Consider the following 22,728-nt stretch of genomic DNA (forward strand, 5'->3'; position numbering starts at 1 on the left):
GGTGGCGGCAGATACCAACGCCCAACATTCCCTCTGGGGCCCCAGGACCACCGACCGTGGTGTCCTCCTGGGTGAGCTCATCGAGGCCTTCGGTCGCCGCGTCGCGAATGATGCTAGGCAGGGCCCAACTTTCAGGGGTGCCGCAGGTACGTCGTTCATCAACGTCACACTGGCCACCCCTGGCATGTATAAATTCATACGTGCTTGGAGGTTGCAGGAGGAGTCGTCGACCGGTGACCACACGTCTGTTAGTTTTCGGTTAGCGATCCGGAGTTCCTCACAGCGCGTCAATAACTCGGGGGTCGGGGAGGGCTCTACCATGCGGTTCAACTTCCGTCGGGCCGATTGGGAAAAGTTCGAGGCGACCCTCGATACGGAGGCCCGTAAGAAACTCGCGGACCATCCGCTGGATCTCCCAGCAGATGTTGAGAGAATGACAGAACTACTGGGTGACGTACTCACCAAAGCCTGCCAAGATTCGATGCCGCGTCGGAAACATTACCGTCGCGCGAATCCGTGGTGGACCGAGGAGCTGACCAGCAAACGCAAGCTGGTCAGTCGTCTCCGTCACGGCTACTGAAGGGAGACCAACCCTGACGCGCGAAAAATCAAGCAGAATAGGTATCGTGTATTCTTACGGTCCTATACCAGACTACTTAGGACGTGTAAGGAGAATAGCTGGCGCGGTTACATAACAGCGGAAAGCAACGCGAATCCCTGGGGCTTCCACTATAAATACGCGGCTGATAAATTGCGTGTAGGCACGGTACTCAGCACACTTAGCACCGCGAATGGCACGACACTTACGATGCGTGAGACTGCTGAGGTACTGTTGGACACACACGTACCCGACGACGACCCCAACGACGACACACCGGAACAGACGTACATCCGCGAATGCGCGAGGAACCTAAGGGTTCAGACAGAGGACGCACCAGACGCGACGGACGACCAACTTAAGGGTCTCGTAAAGACCCTTAAGAAGGACAAAGCCCCAGGATGCGATTTAGTAGAAGTTAGGGTCTTGAAAGCCGCCGTGATAAGGATGCCTACCATCTTCACTAGAGTCTTCAACGCCTGCCTGACGCACGGTGTTTTCCCCAGCGTTTGGAAAGTCGGCACACTTCGTGCTCTCCTCAAAGGAGTTCACAAGGATGTGTCCGCCCCCAAATCGTACCGTCCCATTTGCCTCTTGTGGGTTGTCAGGAAATTTTTCGAAAAGGTTCTTCACGGGATCCTGACGGTGAAAGTCCTTACCGAGGACAAGATATCAGGACGTCAATATGGCTTTCTGCCTGGACGCTCCACGGAAGACGCGATAGTAGAGTTGCGTGAATTGGTACAGCGCGGTAACGACAAGAGGTACGTCATTGGACTTCTCTTCGATATCTCAGGAGCCTTTGACAACGTGTGGTGGCTCCTAGGCCTCCAGTCTTTGGCGGATCGAGACTGCCCGAAGAATGTCTTTGAAGTGCTCCGGAGCTACTCCGACAAACGGACCGTTAAGGTCGCCTCGAGCGACGAACAGGTTTCCAAGCCGGCCACTCCAGGCTGTCCGCAAGGATCAGACCTCGGCCCCGCATGCTGGAATCTCATGTTCGATGCCCTCAAGGGCATCGAGCAGATCTTCAGCGCAATCGAAGTCGCGTATGCGGACGACCTCATCGCAGTCGTATCGACCGACTCGCGTCGGGAATCACAGAGGTTAGGCCAAACTGTCCTTCACCACATCTCTTCGTGGTGTGCCTCGGCGAAGCTCGAACTGTCAACGAGCAAGACAGAGACAATTGTCCTGTCATGCAATTTGCAGAAGAGAGCGCCGCTGGCGCATCTTAAATGGGATAGGGCGCGAAGGCATCGGCATCAAATCAATCCGCCATTAGACAGCCGGCCCACCCGAAATTAGGCTTGCCGGGCAGAAGATTAAATTCAGGGAAAGCGTGAGGTACCTCGGGGTACATTTCAATAGGAACATGAGGGTCCGGACCCATACAGAATATATACGAGAAAAAGCTAGGGTCCTTTTCACTCGGCTATCAGCCCTAATGCACAAGCATTGGGGGCTCCGATACCGATCGGTTAAAATCGTATTCCAGGGCATTTTTCAGGCTATCGCGTCGTATGCAGCCCACGGGTGGGTGGACCGGTGCACACTTTATGACTGGCGGAAGCTCCGCACCGCACAGAGGAGCGTGCTGCTAACAGTGACGTGCGCGTACAAGACGGCTTCACGCGAAGGACTCTGCGCAGCGGCGGTAGTTTTTCCTGTGGACATTTATTGAGGGAAAGAGCAGCACGCTACCAAGCCAAGAAAGGCATTCCGGTCAGAATAGGCGACGTAGATATAGACCCCGCCAATCCGCGCGTCGATAACAACGGCCTCCCGATCGAGGCCGTCGACGATATAAAAGCAGAGATCCGTAATCTCTGGAAGGCCAGGTTCGAGCGGGCTTCAACCGGGAGGAACGTCTTTGCGTTCTTCCCCGATACTGCGGCGCGCCTGGACGCTAAGTGGGTCGAGTGCGGCCACTGGGTCCCGCAGGTCCTGACGGGGCATGGGCAATTCCGGTCCTATCTTCAAGACCGGTGGCTTGCCCAGTCACGCAACTGCGAGTGCGACCAGGCTGAAGACACCGTCCAGCATGTCATCATGGACTGTCCGATATATGCACCACAACGGGAGTGCATCGTGAGTATAAACGGGAAACGCCCATGGCCCCAGGCGGCAAGACCGCTAGTGTCATCGAGGGAGTCATTCTCCGTGTTCGCGGATTTTTGTCGAGAATGCATGTGGCTGAAATGCGTGGAAGCGTACGCGGAAATAAGAAACGGCGGAGACGATGAGTGAATGAATGAATGAGACCAACCAGCTCTCGTTGTCGGAGACGAGAGTCGTGGGGCAGGAACCCAGTAAGCTTCTCAGGGCAACCCTGGCCCGGTTGGAGATATGAATGAGAATTCGAGTCACCTCTTCTCTTTTCTTCCTCTTCTTCCATTTTATTTCTTTTTATCCCAATTAACCTTATCCACCTTTCACATTCTGGGTGTCAGACTGACACCAAGTACCACCACCCCGAGGTTCCCCGAGGGAGCCATGCCTGCGTCAGTCACTTATGACCCAGCGCCATCATGGTTGCTAAGTATCCTTCGGCCATCTGAACCGGCCGACAGTATCGATTTTTCCAAACCCCCTCTTGGCAGTGGGTAATGGCCTAAGTGTTTGTTATCATGTGCGTAGAGTAGATTAATAGGCCTTGCGAGGGTTTGAAAACCATAACCTGCCAAGCTTGTTTTCATCAAACCGCATTGAGTGTGCAGGGATTCAACTGTCGAGAGAAAAAACTATCAATCTCTACTTTGTCTACGTTGTTTAACCGAACCTACGCCGCATGTACAGATGTGACTCTGCCTAGTTTTTTCTCTCGACAGTGGAATCCTTGCACAGTGGTGCTCTCACCGTCTGAAAATTCTGTGTACCGGTGACCATTTGTACAGTTGAACAAGTACGAATGCAGCCCCCCCGACAGACGGGAGCGTAGCGCCCCATGCGCTATGATAACGCAGATTTGGCCTACGACCGGTAATAGCAGATTTTGGCACGAACGTTTGAAGTTCCGCAGGACTCGCTTTTTATCTTCGCGACCGTATTCTCGGGATTTCCGGCGTTAGGAGAAACGTAAATACATAATCAGAAACAAAATAATATTTTCGCCATTTTATATGATATTTTTATCGCCCTAACATTAACTATATCTTAAACGTAATCAACCTTTGGCAATTCACGCCAGAGCAACGATTATAATTGTTCGCGTGACCTTCCACCCAAAGCCTAAAACAAACCCATCCTACCCCGTAAATCCACTATTTGAGCGGCAGTATTTCAACTGCACCTACACATTTCCGCGAAGACGAAAAAAGGGTTTCAAATGAAATAAATCACGTAGCTCTGTAATATTTCCGCCTAAAAACGCGACAATTTTCCCTGAACCCAATAGCCTAATTTAAGCCGAAATCGAAAACCGCGAGCCGCATCAAATATCCGCAAAACCCAATAAAACATCATTTTCCAATTCCTTCGAATTCTCAAAAAAAAAACGCAAAACTTAAGTTTAACATAACTAATAATTCTATTAATTTTCGAACCCTTAATAACTTAAAACGCGAAAACATAGAAAACTACTGTTGAGATCGGACTCCCCAAAGATAATTAATTAAATCCCTTTTTTCCTAATTCTCGCCAACCTGAGCTCGACTAGGTCATTCTCTCTCTGCCTACTCACGATAAAGCGGTGTTTCCGCAGATTCCGCGATGAGCGAAGGGGTTCACTCGGAATTCCTTACAAGACTGAGTGCTTTGTTCTTTGAGATATTCGCGCACGTGTGAGAGAACAATATAACATTGGTTAACGTTAAGATTCATTTGGATGCTAAGTTTTCACTGTAATTTATGTGTTTGTTTTTAACGTAAGAAAAGTGAGGAAAAGGAGACGTGTCTGCCGAACATGACAGCTTCATGACGGTCATGTTCCAAGTTTTAAAGATTTTGTATGTACTATCACGGTGGGTTTTGTCCGGCCATATAGGGTCATTCTCAGGACAGACCTTGCATTGTTGAAGACTCAGGGGGAAGGTTAATGTTTAAAGAAAGAAGGATAAAACCGTGCATTTTCGGGTTTGGCACAGCGGTACGAGTTCAGTTGTGAGTTGACCGGTGGCGCGAGAGGATACTCTTCTTCTAGTAAATTAATATGATTTTGAGTGTATACTATTTGAAAATAAACTGTTACCTTTCTACAATAAACAAATACTATCTTTTTATATTGTTGATCCTACAAATTGGGGGCCCGTCCGGGATCATCTCATGGGATTTGTGATTTGTTTTAGGAGGGTTCAGTGAAGTTTGAAGAGTGACACATTGTCCTTGCGGAGTCATCATGAAGGTGCAGTGATACACAATCGGCAGACGGCCACACGTTGTTAATTTTTGTATAACGCAATTACGGTGTTAAAATGGCAGATCCCGCAGTGTTTGACAATTTTGACAGTTTGACAATTTCGGAGTTGAGGTGCAAAGTCCAAGTGCTGGGTTTATCAACTAAAGGTGCGAAAGCTGTTTTGCTGAAGCGACTGGGAAGAGTTGAGTTACAACTAAATGTCCCCCAGGACGACGACGTCGAAGAAGAAGACGAGTACGAAGAAGATCTGGAATCTTTGAGTGTGGGCGAGCTGAAGTCTAGTTTACGTGCGCTACAACTACGGGTCATTGGAAAAAGGGCTGCGCTGATTGAACGCATACGGTCAGCAGAGTTGGCAGACAAAAACATCACAACTATTAAAGGCAACGACATAGCAGGTGAAACCTCACGAACGAGAGAAGGGTACAGTTCGGAACAACTTAGGACGAAAGAGTTGAAATCCTATCTCCAAGGACTGCGGCTGGGAATCACGGGCAAAAAGACGGAATCGCTCGCAAGGTTGAAAGGCTCGCTGATCAAGTCTGTTGAAGGCGATTCAGACAGCAGCGATAGCGATTCGACGGATAGTTCGAGTGACAGTGACGATGAACATGAGATGCACTGTTGAATTGTTAAATACCATCATACCCTTGGTGGTATGGTGGTTGCAATGAATTTTAGGAAGTATTTAAGAATAAAATAATACCACAGTATTTTGATTGGGAAAAAGCCTTTCGGCATAAAAAACCCAAGTTTATTAAATTGTTTATAATGACAACTGCGAATGACGTCACAAATCCGACTGTACTCTGATTCATGCGCCAACACGTACACGCATACACGCACACTAGTTTCTGTTTGGAATTAATCCGCGGTTATTTTTGAATGCATTTGATAATTTGTGATTCACATTTCGGTTGTTAGAGTTGATCGTTTAGGATATATAATTAACTTTCACCGTTCGTGAATTATTTATGTGGCTAGCTAAGAGGCTAAGGACCACTGATCTCGAGATCGCGTTTTTTTCTTTACGGATGTTTAATAGTTTAAATATTTCGTGATTTGTCCATTGTAATACTCGGGATCACTTGTTTAATCAAGTTTATTGTCTTTGCGGGACAGATTGCTTGTTAAAAAGGTGGATGTAAATCGCGATCGATACAATTGCACAGTGCACGCTTTCACAAGGTTTTTCCAACTGACCGTTGGGTTTTTCATAAAAAAAGCTTTCCGACGCAGGCGTTTTTTGGGTCCCGCCTCGCAATCGGCGACAGCAACATGTCCACCGGTGCGACGACGGGCCCACAGTAAGTGCTGCCACCTTAAGTGGCAGCAGTTAGAATGTCCCTATGTGTCGGTAAAGACGAGGCTATTACCGTACATGCTCTCGGCGGAAGCTGCGAAACGAATGTTCACTGAACAGTTCCGTAGCAGTGAAAAATCGTATGATAAGGAATGTATAAGTTCCGTCGTGGGTCAGTCTTCATCGAACTGCCTCACGACACATACAAATAATCAATACAACTTAAAACTAAGTTATTGGCAACATGCACAATCTGGTGTTGTTGCGCTTAAATGTTCCATTGGTGGTTCTGATGGTTGCCACCCGAGCGATTCCGTCACTGCCAGGAAACACCTCAGTGATGACTCCTAGTGGCCATCAAGCACAAGTGAGGAGATCATCCATCAAAAACACCACTGATCCCACCTTGAGTTCAGCTGTGGAATCCTGCCACTTGTGGCGAGTTTGCGGTTCGTGCAGATACTCCTTGTGCCATTTATTCCAAAAGTCCTGTTTGGCCTTGGTGATGAAGTTATAAATGGACAAGCGATTAACTGCAACTGAGGAAAAACACCTTTCGGGTAATTAATTGAAGGGACGACCAATGAGTAAATGTGCTGGGGTTATAGCTATGGGATCATTGGGATTAGCCGAAAGAGCACTCAACGGTCGGGAATTCAATATTGCTTCAATTTCTATTAACAGAGTATTTAGTTATTCATATGTTAATTTATGATCCTTTAAAACACGTTTCAAATAATGTCTAAAACTCTTCACGGCTGCTTCCCAAATCCCGCCGAAATGGGGAGTTAATGGTGGATTAAAGTGCCAACGGATACGTTTAGATGTCGCGTACGCGGCAACAGTGTCTTCGAAATCGGGACTAGAAATTAGATTATATAATTCATCGAGTTCTCGATTCGCCCCGACGAAGTTCATGCCGTTATCGGAGTACATATGTTCCGGAACTCCTCTTCTACTAACGAACCTACGGAAGGCTGCAAGAAAGCCTTCCGTCGAAAGGTCGATAGCGAGTTCGATATGAACTGCCTTCGACACCAAACATATAAAAACGCATCCGTATGCCTTCAAAAAAGATAGATTGCGGTCCTTCTTCTCTTTGATGAGAATTGGCCCAAAGAAGTCGACGCCTGTTTTCCCGAATGCTGGGGCTTCGTTAACACGAAATTTTGGGAGATCTGTCATCTGAGCATGGGCAAATTTTGGTCTCTGGCGGATACATTCAAGGCAGGAATGAACAATTTTCGTGATTTGATCCTTGCCATTGAGAATCCAATATTTGGACCGAAGGATGTACAGGGTAGTCTGAATCCCGGCATGGTAGTTTGACTGATGAACTCGGCGAATGAGCATATCAGTGATGAGATATTTACTTGGCAGTAAAATGGGGTGTTTCCGGTTAAACGGAAGTTCCGACTGGGTGAGGCGTCCACCTACCCGTAGAATTCCTTTGTCGTCTATGAAGGGATGTAATTGATCAAAGGGAGTCCCTATTTGACGCGGTCGGACTGATTCGCTGGAATCGTGGGTCGCGGCTAGCTTTCGTAGCTCGTTGGAAAATCGTTCGCGCTGGACCATAGCTAAGATGCGATATTAGGCTTCTTGGAGCTCTTCAATTGAAACGGTGCCCGAACGCGGAATTTTTGATTTTTTCCATCGGAGAATACGCGCAATAACCCGTATGAGCCGTCCAAAATTGGAAAATCGCGCCTATATCGCTTCGGGAGGTGCCTCAGCCAGGAGGCAAATGCCTTTCTTTAATGCGACAACTTGAAGGTTTGAAGGTATGATTGAATTCTGCTATTGTGTTTGATCATGGTCTAGCCATTCGGGCCCGGTATCCAGAGTGCATGTTTTAGAAATTCTAAAGGCATCTGTCCTCTGGATAGGGCATCAGCGGGATTATCCTCGGATCGGATGTGTTTCCAGATAACGTGATCTCCTAAAGTTCAACCAACACAGCACGATGGTGGAATCCAACCATAAATATACTTGATCAACCGAAAATTCAATTTGAGCCCTACACTGAGAGAAAAATTCTCTGATAACTAGAAATTATCGTTTTGAATAGTCGTAAAACAGAATCCTGTAGAAACGAATTCATTATAGATTGAATGGAACCGATACGTATTGGGCGCAAAAAAATATAGTTCTGTTAATACATTGAGAAAAAAATTACTCATATGAATAGAATTATGTTTTTTTGCATCCAAAATTTCTGGATACTAAACAAGTTCCTTTCGTCCCAAACTCATCAGATTTGAAGCGAAGACGGTTATTTTCTCAATTGAAATTCAGAATTAATTTACTGAGATCTTCAAGAACTCGATTTGAGTTAAATGTAAAACTCCTTGCTGCAATATTCTTGTGATAATGTATCCAAAAGCGTATGTCTATCATAAATCTAATCGGTATTATATCGCATGCATGTGTTGTCTGCTTCATCGGAAACGAATTTCGTAAGACCTCATGACCACGTGACTCATTTTAAGACCGAAATTGTCTGTTTGAAGAGAATGCGACGCTTTGGTACTAATAAGATTTTAATTCCGTCTATTATTGGGTTCTTTATTCAATTTGAGAATGGAATGAAATACTACATTCAATGTTTGCATTGATACTTCGCCGGCTTCATTGAAACTGACTGCGTTGGTTGACTTACCATTTTTGCGTATTCATTACACATTTTGAATTACTCAATATTGCGTTATATGAAATTCAAAAGTGAGTGATATGCACTAGATTTGAGAGTAATTGCTCATTGAAACGAAAAATATGCAACAACAAGTTTGCAGCAATAAATGTCTAGAATTATTTATTTTCAATTTTTCATCAAATTAACTGAATCCATTCCGATTTGAATGCATTCACTTCTAGTGTTGTGCGGAAATGATATCAACAGTGAGTCGATGCAATGCAAAGCGTAAGTATAACAATGATCATTATGTCCTGTTTGCGTTTTTAGTTTACTCGTTTCTAATAAATTCATTGTCTTTTTCTCCTGATGTTTTTCTAAATTAAAGATTGCACTTTAATTTCAAGAGATCGTACTATTCTTACGTTGAAATAGAATTCTTTAGAAATGAACGAATTCCTCCTATTGGATAACTCATGGGCTAGTAAAAAAGAGAACGATTCCTGTAGAGAATATTCAAGTTCATTTCAAAAAGATCTCTTTTTTGAAACGATTTGTCGCACTGTGGATAGATTCGATGCTGGTCACTACGGTAAGGGGGGCGGGGGGTGAGGCGATTTGAGCGCCCTGAAATTCGACAGCTTCCACACTATGTGGCCATGATGCCAGGGTGAACACGTTAGTCAGTATCGAATGTGAATTCAGTTTGCGTGAACGTTTTCCTTCTCAATCTTTCATAATTAAGTTGATAAAGTCTAGAGATTACAAACGAAAAATAGGTGTAATTATAAAGCAAATATAGCTTCCCGAGTTTTTTAGTTTCGAATAATTCGCTACGTTACCGAAATTAATCCGATTTCAAGGATTAAGTGATAGTTCGAGTGTTTTTACGTGGTGAGTTCGATTGTTCTCGAATAATTTCTAATCAATTAATTCCAGATAATCAATCAATTAATTCTAATTCTTCATGAAAAAGACAATGTTTATTACTAACAAAAAGAATTACAAGAAATGAGAAATTTCCGTTGTGAATATTCAAGTTCGTTTCGAAAATATTTCTTTTTTGAAACGATTTGTCGCACTGTGGATAGATTCGATGCTGGTCACTACGGTAAGGGGGGCGGGGGGGTGAGGCGATTTGAGCGCCCTGAAATTCGACAGCTTCCACACTATGTGGCCACGATGCCAGGGTGAACACGTTAGTCAGTATCGAATGTGAATTCAGTTTGCGTGAACGTTTTCCTTCTCAATCTTTCATAATTAAGTTGATAAAGTCTAGAGATTACAAACGAAAAATAGGTGTAATTATAAAGCAAATATAGCTTCCCAGGTTTTTTAGTTTCGAATAATTCGCTACGTTACCCAAATTATTCCGATTTCAAGGATTAAGTGATAGTTCGAGTGTTTTTACGTGGTGAGTTCGATTGTTCTCGAATAATTTCTAATCAATTAATTCCAGATAATCAATCAATTAATTCTAATTCTTCATGAAAAAAAAACAATGTTTATCACTAACAAAAAGAATTACAACAAATGAGAAATTTCCGTTGTGAATAGTCTGGAAAAAAATCTTACTGACGCAAGGCTATACTCTCTCGGGAAAAAACATGTTGGTTTTGAATGGATTGCATCCACACTATGAAAACCAAGATTGACCGAATGCAATTAATTCGAAATCAAAACGGTTTGTTCCAAGAGAATATTATTTTAGTATGGAAGAAAATGAAATCTCGATATTCACTTTTTCTGATCGCATTCCTGCGCGGACTCAACGCTGGCCCGTACGACGGTTCGGAAGGGGGGGGGTGTTTACAAACACTCTCCAATGCGAGATACACCCTGTGCAGAGGAAAAAAAAATACTGGCCTCGGAGAAGTTTATTTTTCAACAGTCGCAAACAGAATGTTATTGAACTAAATGATTATACTGTTGGAATGAACCTTTTTGATTTTGAATTGACTGACATCGATACTTTGTACGAAAATGTGATTTGTTATCTATTCCCAGAAGTGTATATAATTTTTTAGCGGTCTCATGACTCATACCACGAAAAATCACCTGAAGTCTTACGAACCTGACGATTGTGTTGATTTTTTCAGACGTGAGTGGCAAAAATTCATCGAAAATTCAGCAATATATAAAATTATCCATTATTTTGTTCGCTGATATTCCACAAGGGAGAAAGGGTACTTGTCCGTTGGAAGTGAGAGGGACGGGGGGGCGAAATTTCCGTAGAACCGCACTTAGAAAAGAGGAGTAGATGACATGCATCAAACTATATCAGTAGATGACATAGTTTGACTACAATTTTGTCATCTTCTTAGACTCTCCTGAAACCGCCTTTTGGAATTGAAATTTGAAATTGAAATTGAAATTTGAAATTGAAATTTGAACTTGAAATTGAAATTTGAAATTTGAAATTGAAATTGATATTTGAAATTTGAAATTGAAATTTGAAATTGAAATTTGAAATTGAAATTTGAAATTGAAATTTGAAATTGAAATTTGAAATTGAAATTTGAAATTGAAATTTGAAATTGAAATTTGAAATTGAAATTTGAAATTGAAATTTGAAATTGAAATTTGAAATTGAAATTTGAAATTGAAATTTGAAATTGAAATTTGAAATTGAAATTTGAAATTGAAATTTGAAATTGAAATTTGAAATTGAAATTTGAAATTGAAATTTGAAATTGAAATTTGAAATTGAAATTTGAAATTGAAATTTGAAATTGAAATTTGAAATTGAAATTTGAAATTCCAATTTGAAATTGAAATTTGAAATTGAAATTTGAAATTGAAATTTGAAATTGAAATTTGAAATTGAAATTTGAAATTGAAATTTGAAATTGAAATTTGAAATTGAAATTTGAAATTGAAATTTGAAATTGAAATTTGAAATTGAAATTTGAAATTGAAATTTGAAATTGAAATTTGAAATTGAAATTTGAAATTGAAATTTGAAATTGAAATTTGAAATTGAAATTTGAAATTGAAATTTGAAATTGAAATTTGAAATTGAAATTTGAAATTGAAATTTGAAATTGAAATTTGAAATTGAAATTTGAAATTGAAATTTGAAATTGAAATTTGAAATTGAAATTTGAAATTGAAATTTGAAATTGAAATTTGAAATTGAAATTTGAAATTGAAATTTGAAATTGAAATTTGAAATTGAAATTTGAAATTGAAATTTGAAATTGAAATTTGAAATTGAAATTTGAAATTGAAATTTGAAATTGAAATTTGAAATTGAAATTTGAAATTGAAATTTGAAATTGAAATTTGAAATTGAAATTTGAAATTGAAATTTGAAATTGAAATTTGAAATTGAAATTTGAAATTGAAATTTGAAATTGAAATTTGAAATTGAAATTTGAAATTGAAATTTGAAATTGAAATTTGAAATTGAAATTTGAAATTGAAATTTGAAATTGAAATTTGAAATTGAAATTTGAAATTGAAATTTGAAATTGAAATTTGAAATTGAAATTTGAAATTGAAATTTGAAATTGAAATTTGAAATTGAAATTTGAAATTGAAATTTGAAATTGAAATTTGAAATTGAAATTTGAAATTGAAATTTGAAATTGAAATTTGAAATTGAAATTTGAAATTGAAATTTGAAATTGAAATTTGAAATTGAAATTTGAAATTGAAATTTGAAATTGAAATTTGAAATTGAAATTTGAAATTGAAATTTGAAATTGAAATTTGAAATTGAAATTTGAAATTGAAATTTGAAATTGAAATTTGAAATTGAAATTTGAAATTGAAATTTGAAATTGAAATTTGAAATTGAAATTTGAAATTGAAATTTGAAATTGAAATTTGAAATTGAAATTTGAAATTGAAATTTGAAATTGAAATTTGAAATTGAAATTTGAAATTGAAATTTGAAATTGAAATTTGAAATTGAAATTTGAAATTGAAATTTGAAATTGAAATTTGAAATTGAAATTTGAAATTGAAATTTGAAATTGAAATTTGAAATTGAAATTTGAAATTGAAATTTGAAATTGAAATTTGAAATTGAAATTTGAAATTGAAATTTGAAATTGAAATTTGAAATTGAAATTTGAAATTGAAATTTGAAATTGAAATTTGAAATTGAAATTTGAAATTGAAATTTGAAATTGAAATTTGAAATTGAAATTTGAAATTGAAATTTGAAATTGAAATTTGAAATTGAAATTTGAAATTGAAATTTGAAATTGAAATTTGAAATTGAAATTTGAAATTGAAATTTGAAATTGAAATTTGAAATTGAAACGTTTCTAGTGGAGTGGAAAAAGATGACGAAATATTAGTCAAACGGCCAAAAAATTCTGTTAGGAGAAATCCGAATTAGTCATTTAATGTAATTATTTCTCAGAATGTGACAAGTCCATTTCCACTTACGAAACCTATATGCAAACAGTACTAATATTCATATTCCTCTCACCGACTAACCGATCTTTATGTTTCTCAATCATCTTCCAGGTGAAGGTATTAATCACAAATTATTGAAAAATTTAAGTTCAGAGGAATTAAAAGAAATTAATGCACATAATATGGCCAATACATCTGAATCATCTGAAATCTCAACAGTAATGTTTTCAATTACGTTTAAATCGTTCAGAAGACCCTTTTCCGCCGTGTATGAATATATCCATTATTAATTGTAGGGTGCTGCGAAGCCCGAGGCATCAGCACAAAATTCTTCAGATAAGGAGAATACTTCTAGAAATATCGCAGCGGTCAAGGAAAATGGACACCAGTATCGGTTGACGAAACAAAAGGGATTCGTAGGGAAGGCTTTATTTTTTGAATTTTTTTCTGTGGAGAGGGTTTTGAAAGCTGATGTTCACGGAGAAAGGATACTCTCTCGATACAAAACTACAAAAGAGTTCTCTCATGCTGAGACTGCACGCAACAAGATTGCTGAAATCGTAGTTAAAGCTAGTGTAAAGGAGTTACTAAAGTAATTCTGATTCATATACAAAAGCATGTGCTTGAGAGAAACATTGAAAATCAATCTTTGGATTTTATTGTTCATGATTTTTCCAGGTTAGACAAAGAATGCTTGGAACTTTTAGCACGAAAGGTCATCGAGATATTTACTACTGAGGTTCTGGAGATTTATTACATTCCTCCAGTTTCTGGGAACAGCAAGCTGGGAATAAAATCTAAAGGGCCCATGGGAAAAATCCCCAATGCATATCGCAATTTGCAAGCAAAATTGACGAAGCTAGAAAAGGGCCACACAGGCCGAAAACCGGAAGCATCTGCAGGTAAGTTAGATTGATGACTATTTATCGAGATGATTGAATAACCAACGATCATTTGGGTGAAACTGTTTTCAATTAACCAAGCTAAAATTCAGTGAATTTCTATAGATGCATTTTTCTCTATTTTTTAATAGTTAGTACCCATGAGGTCTCAGAACAGAAACAGTGGATGCAGGAAAATTCTGAACCCTGGGATTCAGTTGTCACAATTTGGGATGCACTGTATGAAGAACGCGCAGCAGATGCACTGAACGCAAAGAATGACATTAATAATTTCATCAACGAATGGCCGATTCTGAAGCTTAACAGAGGACACGAACTAATCCTGAGAGATTTTCCTGCTCCAGAGCTTCAGTTGACTCGTGAGAAATGGGAATTATTGATCAGTGGAATCCAGGCAGTTCGTCCCATTAAAACTCGTGACCAGATCGTAAAAAATTGGATCGAGCTATTGGATCACCCTAACACCAATGAGAACAGTCGAACAGCACTCCAAATTCATCTACTTGCTCACAACGTTCCTCCAAAAAAGAAAATTAATAAAAATTGGAAGCCTTCAATCCCCGATTGCCAGGACAGCATTTTAGTTTCAACGCAGGTAGTTTTCAACATTCTAATCAATGTTTAATCGAAAAAATCTCATGAAATGCTTCATTCATAATTCTAAGAATTCGATAATTCAAGAGCATGCTCGGATTTTCTGGGACAATATTTAGAAAAAGAAATGGTTTTGTGTTTCAGAGCGTACAGACTATTGATGAGGCAGTTGAAGCCAGAGGCATCATTGCAAAAACTCGCAGAACGCTTGTTAAGCCGTTCATTCTCGTGATTGGTAGTACCATCGCATCTGTAACTCATGTCTATGCCTGTCTTGGAGGAGTAAAATACCAAGTGCCAACTGTGCTGCAAGCTCTAGATATTGTCTTCAAAGCTTTCACCCTCTCCAAGATAGACTTCCCTGCAGAAAGCCAGACTATTTGGAGCTTAATCAAGAAAGCCGTTTATGACATCTCAATTGAACCAGATTCAATTGTGGCTGAGATTTGCACGGATCTGGATATACATCACGCTGCAAGTGTTGTAGCAGAAAGGTCACCGGATGCTGATGCATAGGCCTGTTAATAATCACGTTAAGTACTGTAAGCCTTTCGTTTGCAACATCTTCATATAATCCACCTTATACACATGAAAAACGCGCATTTTTTCTGTTTGACTGTGAGCTGCGTCATCACCGGAGTTTGATCTTCCTTAGATTTTTTTTACTGCGATATTGGATTTGAAGATTTAGTCTCTTCAACTCCATGGCTGCTATAAGAGGCCAATGAATATAATATTCAGATGATATGAAATTATTAAAGGTTTATTAGATTAAGAATATTACTTGCGTGGTAATAACCACGCACATCTCTATCTTATAAAAAGACTCGATATTTCATAAGTGAGCCAAATCACCGATAATTAAATCTGTTCTCCCTCGAAAAGATTTAAAATGAATGCTCCCATCTTTCCATGTCCTCTCTGTTCTGAAGAACTCAGCAAACCCGATCTACTCATTCTACATGTGAAATGCATCCATAATACTACTCACGGAAGATTTTATTGTCCATATTCGTCTTGTGCTTCATCATTCAGCACGATCTATAGTTATCAATCGCATTTACAAAAAATACACGCAATTGATGAATATAATAAAACGAGATTTGCCTCGAAGTCCAGTACAATTCCTACGGATTACAAAAATACAGCAGAATTATTTCAATTGTCCATTCTTGAATCTGAAAAGAACGACTCGAGTGATGCAAACGATGGATTACTCCCACCCAGTTCATTCGGTAATTTCGAAAAAAATTCAGAAGAGTCATCGAATGATTTCAGTTTAGTTGACAATTTTTTAGATAGAGTCGAAGCAAGACAATCACGTGCAGCTGCAGATTTAGCATGCAAGTTATATGCCGATAATTCATTGAACAGAGCGACGGCTCATAAAATTTTGAACATTATCGATGAATATCAAGCAACAACAATTAAAACAATTCGAGAAAGTCATCAGTTCTCCAATTGTCCAGACTCTTCAAAACTTAATATGATCCTTAATATCCTTGAAAATTCTTTATTCGAGTTCAGCACAGAGTATCGATCATTTGAATATTTAAAAAAAAACGGTTCTCTTGTTTCCCCCGAGACAATTCACATAGAGTCATCACTTAATCAAGGTAAAAAAAAATTACAGCCTGAAATATTGAAAAGTACTTTTGAATTTATTTCGATGAAAACAGTTTTAAAGAAATTTCTAGAGCTGCCCCGTGTTTATCAATCCGTCATGAAATCAATCGATGCTACTGATTACCCTGACAATGAAATTTCATCGATGATACAAGGGGATGTGTGGAAACAGATTCAAGGGCGATTTCGAGATAAAAAAGTAATCCCACTAAATCTATTCTCAGACGCGTATGAGACGAATAATCCCTTAGGTAGTCACCGCGGTTTGAAAAAGCTCAACGGAGTGTATTACTCCATCAGTTGCCTTCCCCCAGAATTCTCAAGCCATTTAGAAAATTCATTCTTAGCACAACTAAATCTTGATAAGGATTCTGCAAAATTTGGGAATAAAGTTCTTTTTACTCAGTTGATTCAAGAGTTACAGGACTTGGCAGATGAGGGGATTGTGCTGAATATTGATGGTGAAAACAAAAGGGTTAATTTCGCAATAGCAAGGATTATAGGGGATAATTTGGGTTTGAATGCCCTGCTGGGCTTTCAAACTAGTTTCAACGCATTTTATTGGTGTAGAATTTGTGAAACAAGCAAAACAGAGAGTGAGACACAATGTACTGAAAGGAAAGCCTCATTGCGTACCCCTCAAAAATACCAGAAAGATGTTGCTAGTCGTTCTCACGGTGTTAAGGAAGAATGCATTTTCCATCCAGTAATAGGTAATATTTGTGATTTTCCAACACTAGATCCCACACACGACATTAATGAAGGCATTGCTCGTTACGAAATAGGTTCAATATTGCGAGATCTAATTGTCGTAAAGAAATATTTCACTCTTAATGATTTAAATGAAAGGCTCTCAAACATAAATGTAGATCTCTCAAATGGAATCAACATCCCTCCTTTTATCTCTATAAAACAAATTAAAAAAGGTTACATTACTCTGTCAGCATCAGAAATGGGATTTCTAATATTAAACTTGGGTGTACTCGTTGGTGACTACGTACCTAAAAATGATAAAGCATGGAAATTGTATCAAATGTTGAGGCAAATTTATTGTTCTGTAATGGCGCCCTCTTTCACCTTGAAATCTTTGCAACCATTGAAACATCTAATTACAAAACATCACAAAATATATCGCCAGCTGTATGGAAACTTGAAACCCAAACACCATTTCCTACTTCATTATCCTTCAGCTATGAAAAAATTGGGTCCCTTACGTTATGTCAGCACGATTCGTTACGAAGCTAAACATAAAGAGTTCAAACAAGAGGCAAACATTGTCACAACTCGAGTAAATATAGCACATACCCTCGCTCAAAAACATCAACTCCGCCTGGCTTATAGATTTTATCTGAATAAACCAATGATGAATGTCATAACATTGGGTAAAAAATTCAATTACCATTTAAAATCGTTTGAGGACCTCCAGTTTTTCAGTCACGCTCTTCCTGAAGGCATTAAGGATAACATTAGTGTATTATCCTGGGTTAAATATGACGGTACTTTGTACAGAGAGGACATGGCAGTATGCCTTGGAAAGAAAGATAATCTTCCATTATTTTCGAAAATAAAATATATTTTTCAATCAGAAGAAGAAATTTATATGGTAGTTCGGGTGTTAAACACTGTCAGAATGCTTGAACACATTCAAGCCTATCAAGTAATTGTAAGTGATAATTGGCACGCAATTAGGAAGAATGATTTGGCTAGTCACGTCACTCACATAATTTTTTCTCTACCTTGTGGTACATCTGTAATTTCATGTATCTGATTGTCATGCTCTCTCAAAAAATTTCAGTTCTTGTATTTTATATTTCTTCGAGCCTGATTCCAGTAGATTCTGGAAAATCATTTTTTTGCATCGAACATTAAGTCTCATGATTCCCTCAGACGGAGAGAAACTTACCTATAAGCTAACATTGTTAAAATACTGTTCGTTAGTTTAACATTATGATATTGGTAAAGTGTTTATGTGAACCTCAGTGAATGAGGAGAAGGGGTGATAATAAATATAAAAATATAAAGTTTAAAATGTAAAATAACATTCTATTCAAAGAAGGATTCAATTAATAAAATTTTATTAAATAACGAGTTTATTGTGTTGAGTATTCATTTGTATTAATAAGATCCAAGATAGAATCGATCGTGATGAATCTTCTGCTTAATACAAATAGGATCGGACAGAACTACATCTTTTCCAGGTTTAATTGATAAAATTTCTAAGTAAAATATTCATGCATTCCATCTATAAAATACCGGGTTAATCCAGAAATGAAAATACATTCTCTCAAAACTGGAAAAGTGTTCGTTGACCGAAAGAACTGTTCAATTAATATATTAGGAATTCCTTCCAGTATGAAACCAATTCGTACATCGAGTAAAATGTTTTCACGCACTCGTATCGATTATTGGACTAAATGTGAATAAATTTAAACTCTCAAATTAATACTAGAAACTGAAATGATGTTTTCTGTCCATGAAATATTATCAACTACATCTGAAATGATAGTCAACCGCGATGGGTGAGTTGGCATGTCATCCAGATGGGGGATCGAATCAATTGAAATAAAATTACATTGAAAATAAGTCAATATCGTTACTGATCAAATTGGAATAGTTTCGCTTCTATCGTATTCTATCTGGTGGAAGAAATATGAATTAACTTTTGCAATATTTCATGCTTACCAATCCCGATATAATATCTCAGATCCAATCACTTACTCATTTGTATCCATTTTCTGTCTTTTTCACTTCATAAGCAGGGATTTTAATGCTTTATAAAGACTCAATTGATTTGAAGTGAATGGTGACGGAAACATAAAAAAATCTGAGTATTTGGAGAAAACAGCGGCTATTCTCAAAACGATAACGGATTGGAGTTATACATTAATTTTTTTTATCACATAATTTTCGAGTTCCATCTATCGAGAAATTGGTCAGGATGAAACTGAAAGTTTAACGAGGAATATTATAATTGTACAACTGGAAACCGCAAATCCAAATGGATGTCTTTGGGTTGCAATGCGATTTCGTTTTACGACTATACGATGCGAGAAAGTTTTGTTTCAATGCAATAATTTCTATTTCCTAGAATTTTTTTTTCTCAGTGTAGTCTCGACATATAGCCCTTTGAGAACGGTGGCTGCGCAAAGTTCCAAACGCGGAATTGTGACTCCCTTCAGAGGGGCTACTCGAGATTTGCTACAGATTAGTCTAATCGCGACAGTGCCCTGAGTGTCCTGAGTGTCCTGAGACTTAACATATAGACAGGCTCCGTAGCCATTGATGGGCGCATCACAAAATCCATGAATTTCGGTGCTTACAGCGTTCGGAATCAAAATTTGACAAGAGAAAACTACGTCTTGTAGGCTTGGAAGCTGGGGTACTAATGATATCTATTTGGAATGAATATCTTGAAGAAGCGACTCATCCCATGTGATTTTTGATTTCCAGCAATCCTGGATGAGGGTTTTCGCGAGAAGAGTAATGGGAGCTAATAAGCCCAGTGGATTGAACATTTTAGAGTTCAGAAAGGAGTTTCCGTTTTGTTGCGGAAACATTCGGGTTAACTTGGGCGATGGTGTAGCGAAGGACGTCGCTTTCAGCGTCCCAGATGATACCTAGAGTTTTTTGAATTGGATCAGTTTTGACCAGACAATGCAGGTCGAAGAATTTTCTATTTATGGAATTGAGCACCGCGCTGTGGTTGGATGGCCATTGACGAATTTTGAAACCGCCGCGAGCCAACAATGCTATTATCTCATCCCGGATGGTTAAGAGTTCGTCGAGAAAATCTGCACCGGAGATGAAATCATCGACGTTCAATTCGCGAAGTAGGAGTTTGTTAGCGCCTGGGAAATGCTCTGCGTCGTCCTGAGCAAGCTGTTGCATGGTACGAACCGCGAGAAAGGGGGCCAAGGCTGTCCCGAAAGTGACAGTATTAAGCTGAAAGGTTCGAAGTTGGCCCTGATGGGTCCATAACACCTTTTGGAATTGGCGATCTTCCGGATGGACGAGAATCTGACGGTACATTTTCTCAATGTCTGCCGTAATGACATACCGATGAACGCGAAATCGGAGGACTTGTTCAAAGATGGTATTTTGGATAGTGGGCCCGAGAAGAAGAGTGTCGTTGAGGGAAATGCCCGTAGAAGTTTTCGCGGAGGCGTCGAACACGACTCGAACTTTGGTGGTCTCACTGGACTCCTTGATGACAGCATGGTGAGGAAGATAACATCCCCCTTCCACCTCGTCACACAGAGTCATATGACCGAGAGAAATGTACTCCTCCATCACCCTGGTGTATTTCAGTTTCAGTGAAGCCTTAGCTGAGAGTTTTCGCTCTAACGCCTGGAACCGTTTAAGGGCCGGCATACGAGATTCCCCCAGACTGAATTTGGAATCTCTGAATGGGAGACGAACTATATACCGACCCGTGACGTCCCTTTTGGTGTGAGTCGAATAATGTTGCTGGCAGGAGATTTCATCGCGAGATCGAACTGGGTCAATGGTCGAAGTCTTCGATGACCCAAAAACGTTCGATGAGTTTGTCGAGTTTTACGACATTACAAGGCAAGTTTGTGGACGACGTTACGATTTCGGATCCTCCGGCGACGATCCATTCCAAACGGGTCTTTTGAATCACGATGCTAGAGTCTTTATGAAGAAGTTTACTTTGCCCTACCGAGAGCACTGATAACATAGTATTCGACGCGATTAACAGATCGACCAGTCTGGGCAGATGAAACTGAGGATCGGCCAACTTAAGATTCTTGGGGATATCGAATAGTTGTCGGGGAAATATTTCGTTGGGAATCCTCTCTGCGATTTGAGGTACTATTAGAAAATTCAATCGTTGCTTGAAGTCGTTGTGATTCGATCGTATTTCTAATTGACCGTCTTTTCCTGCAATGGTGCACAAGCCATCTACCACGCCGATGTTAACCGAACAGCTAATGGTGTTTAACCGAAGGGATTGCGCAAAACGTTAAGAGATTAAATTCACGGTCGAACACGAAGCTAGAAGTGCACAGGCTAATAGGATTTTTCCACGATTGTCAGTCAGTTTGACCATCGCGGTGGTCATTAGGTGGGAATCTGACGGGAAGGCAACCGAGGCATACGATTGGACCGTTAGTCATTGATGTCCAATGTTTGATGAAGATGGTTCCGGAGTTTTTTGTTGCTGAGAACCTCTCTCATTATGTTACAGCGTGTGGTTATTATGATTACACCTCTTACAACGCTGGTTGCTTTTGCAAGGGAACTGTTGAATCCACAAACACTTCTGACAAGCCTTGACCTTTCTGATGAGGTTCCAACGATCTTAGGTACTGAGTCAGTTGAAAGTTGGACATTTGTAAAGACGATGGTACTCATTGCAGCTGGGACACTACGAAAATGCTGCAGGGGTTTCAGCTGTTGCTGAGGTAATGAAGGTGTTGAATCTTTTGGGGACCTTATGAAATGATTGAGAGAGATTCTCTCCTACCCGTTTTTCATTGATTTTGGATAGATGCAGCTGAATGTTCGAAGGCTTTTTGTTTAAAAATGGCATTCTGAATGAGCTTGAAGAGGTCATTCAGTTTAGGGAGGGTGTCCATCTCGAGTGTGTCCTGCCATCGACTTCGGAGGACAGGGAGAAAACAACGCTCGATGATGCATACGATCAGATCATCGTTTACCTGCACATCGAGACCTTCGAAAATGTGAAGATGCTGACGAGCTTGATCTATCACAGCTGATAACTCGTCAGCCGACATTTTTTGGACCTGAGGAAGATCAAGAATCGCGTGTAGATGTTCCACGGCCACCATACGTTTGTGATCGTAAAAATCTAAAAGGGTTTGCCATGCCTTCGGATAATCCTTTTCGCTACGATCGAATTGGCTGACTTTGGTGAGGGCCTTGTTGGTAAATGAGTCAATGAGTTGACTGCACTTGATTGCATCGCTAATGTCGGATCGCGAGTAAACGATGAATTTGTTTTCATAATTAGCCCGATTTTTGCGTTTTCCATCGAAGGCCGGGATGCGAATTTTGGGCAGTTTCGGTAGCTCTTGTCGCTCAGTCATCGTGATGTTACCGGTATTAGCCGTAGAGCGTAGAAGAGACGCGCTCTGTCTCAATTTTGCGATTGCACTAGCCACTTCAAAATAGCGCTATTCGATTCGCTATTCGATTCGCTCGTTGACGAGAGGATCGTCGGGATATTTCGCGCATATTTTGTCATTATATTTCCCGGCATTTGCATAGTATGTTGTTAAACGATCTAGACGTACCTTCGCATTTATCGCGTCAACATTTAAACCGTCGATATCATTTACTAATTTTTCGGTTTGATCA

At 39.7% G+C, this 22,728-nt stretch overlaps 2 protein-coding genes across 4 annotated transcripts in view; one reads left to right on the forward strand and one right to left on the reverse strand.

The window, feature by feature from the left end:
* LOC135168989 (uncharacterized) overlaps positions 1-22,728 on the reverse strand; it is a 44,346-nt gene that overhangs the window by 19,894 nt on the left and 1,724 nt on the right. The window lies entirely within an intron of this gene.
* Positions 10,719-15,276, forward strand: LOC135168988 (uncharacterized). Its single transcript, XM_064133642.1, has 6 exons — positions 10,719-10,994; positions 13,376-13,482; positions 13,561-13,856; positions 13,943-14,166; positions 14,298-14,761; positions 14,905-15,276. Exons 1-6 carry the CDS (start codon positions 10,928-10,930, stop codon positions 15,274-15,276), a joined length of 1,530 nt encoding a protein of 509 aa, XP_063989712.1. The 5' UTR covers positions 10,719-10,927.

The sequence above is a fragment of the Diachasmimorpha longicaudata genome, chromosome 14 (assembly GCF_034640455.1).
Source record: "Diachasmimorpha longicaudata isolate KC_UGA_2023 chromosome 14, iyDiaLong2, whole genome shotgun sequence".
NCBI lineage: Eukaryota > Metazoa > Arthropoda > Insecta > Hymenoptera > Braconidae > Diachasmimorpha > Diachasmimorpha longicaudata.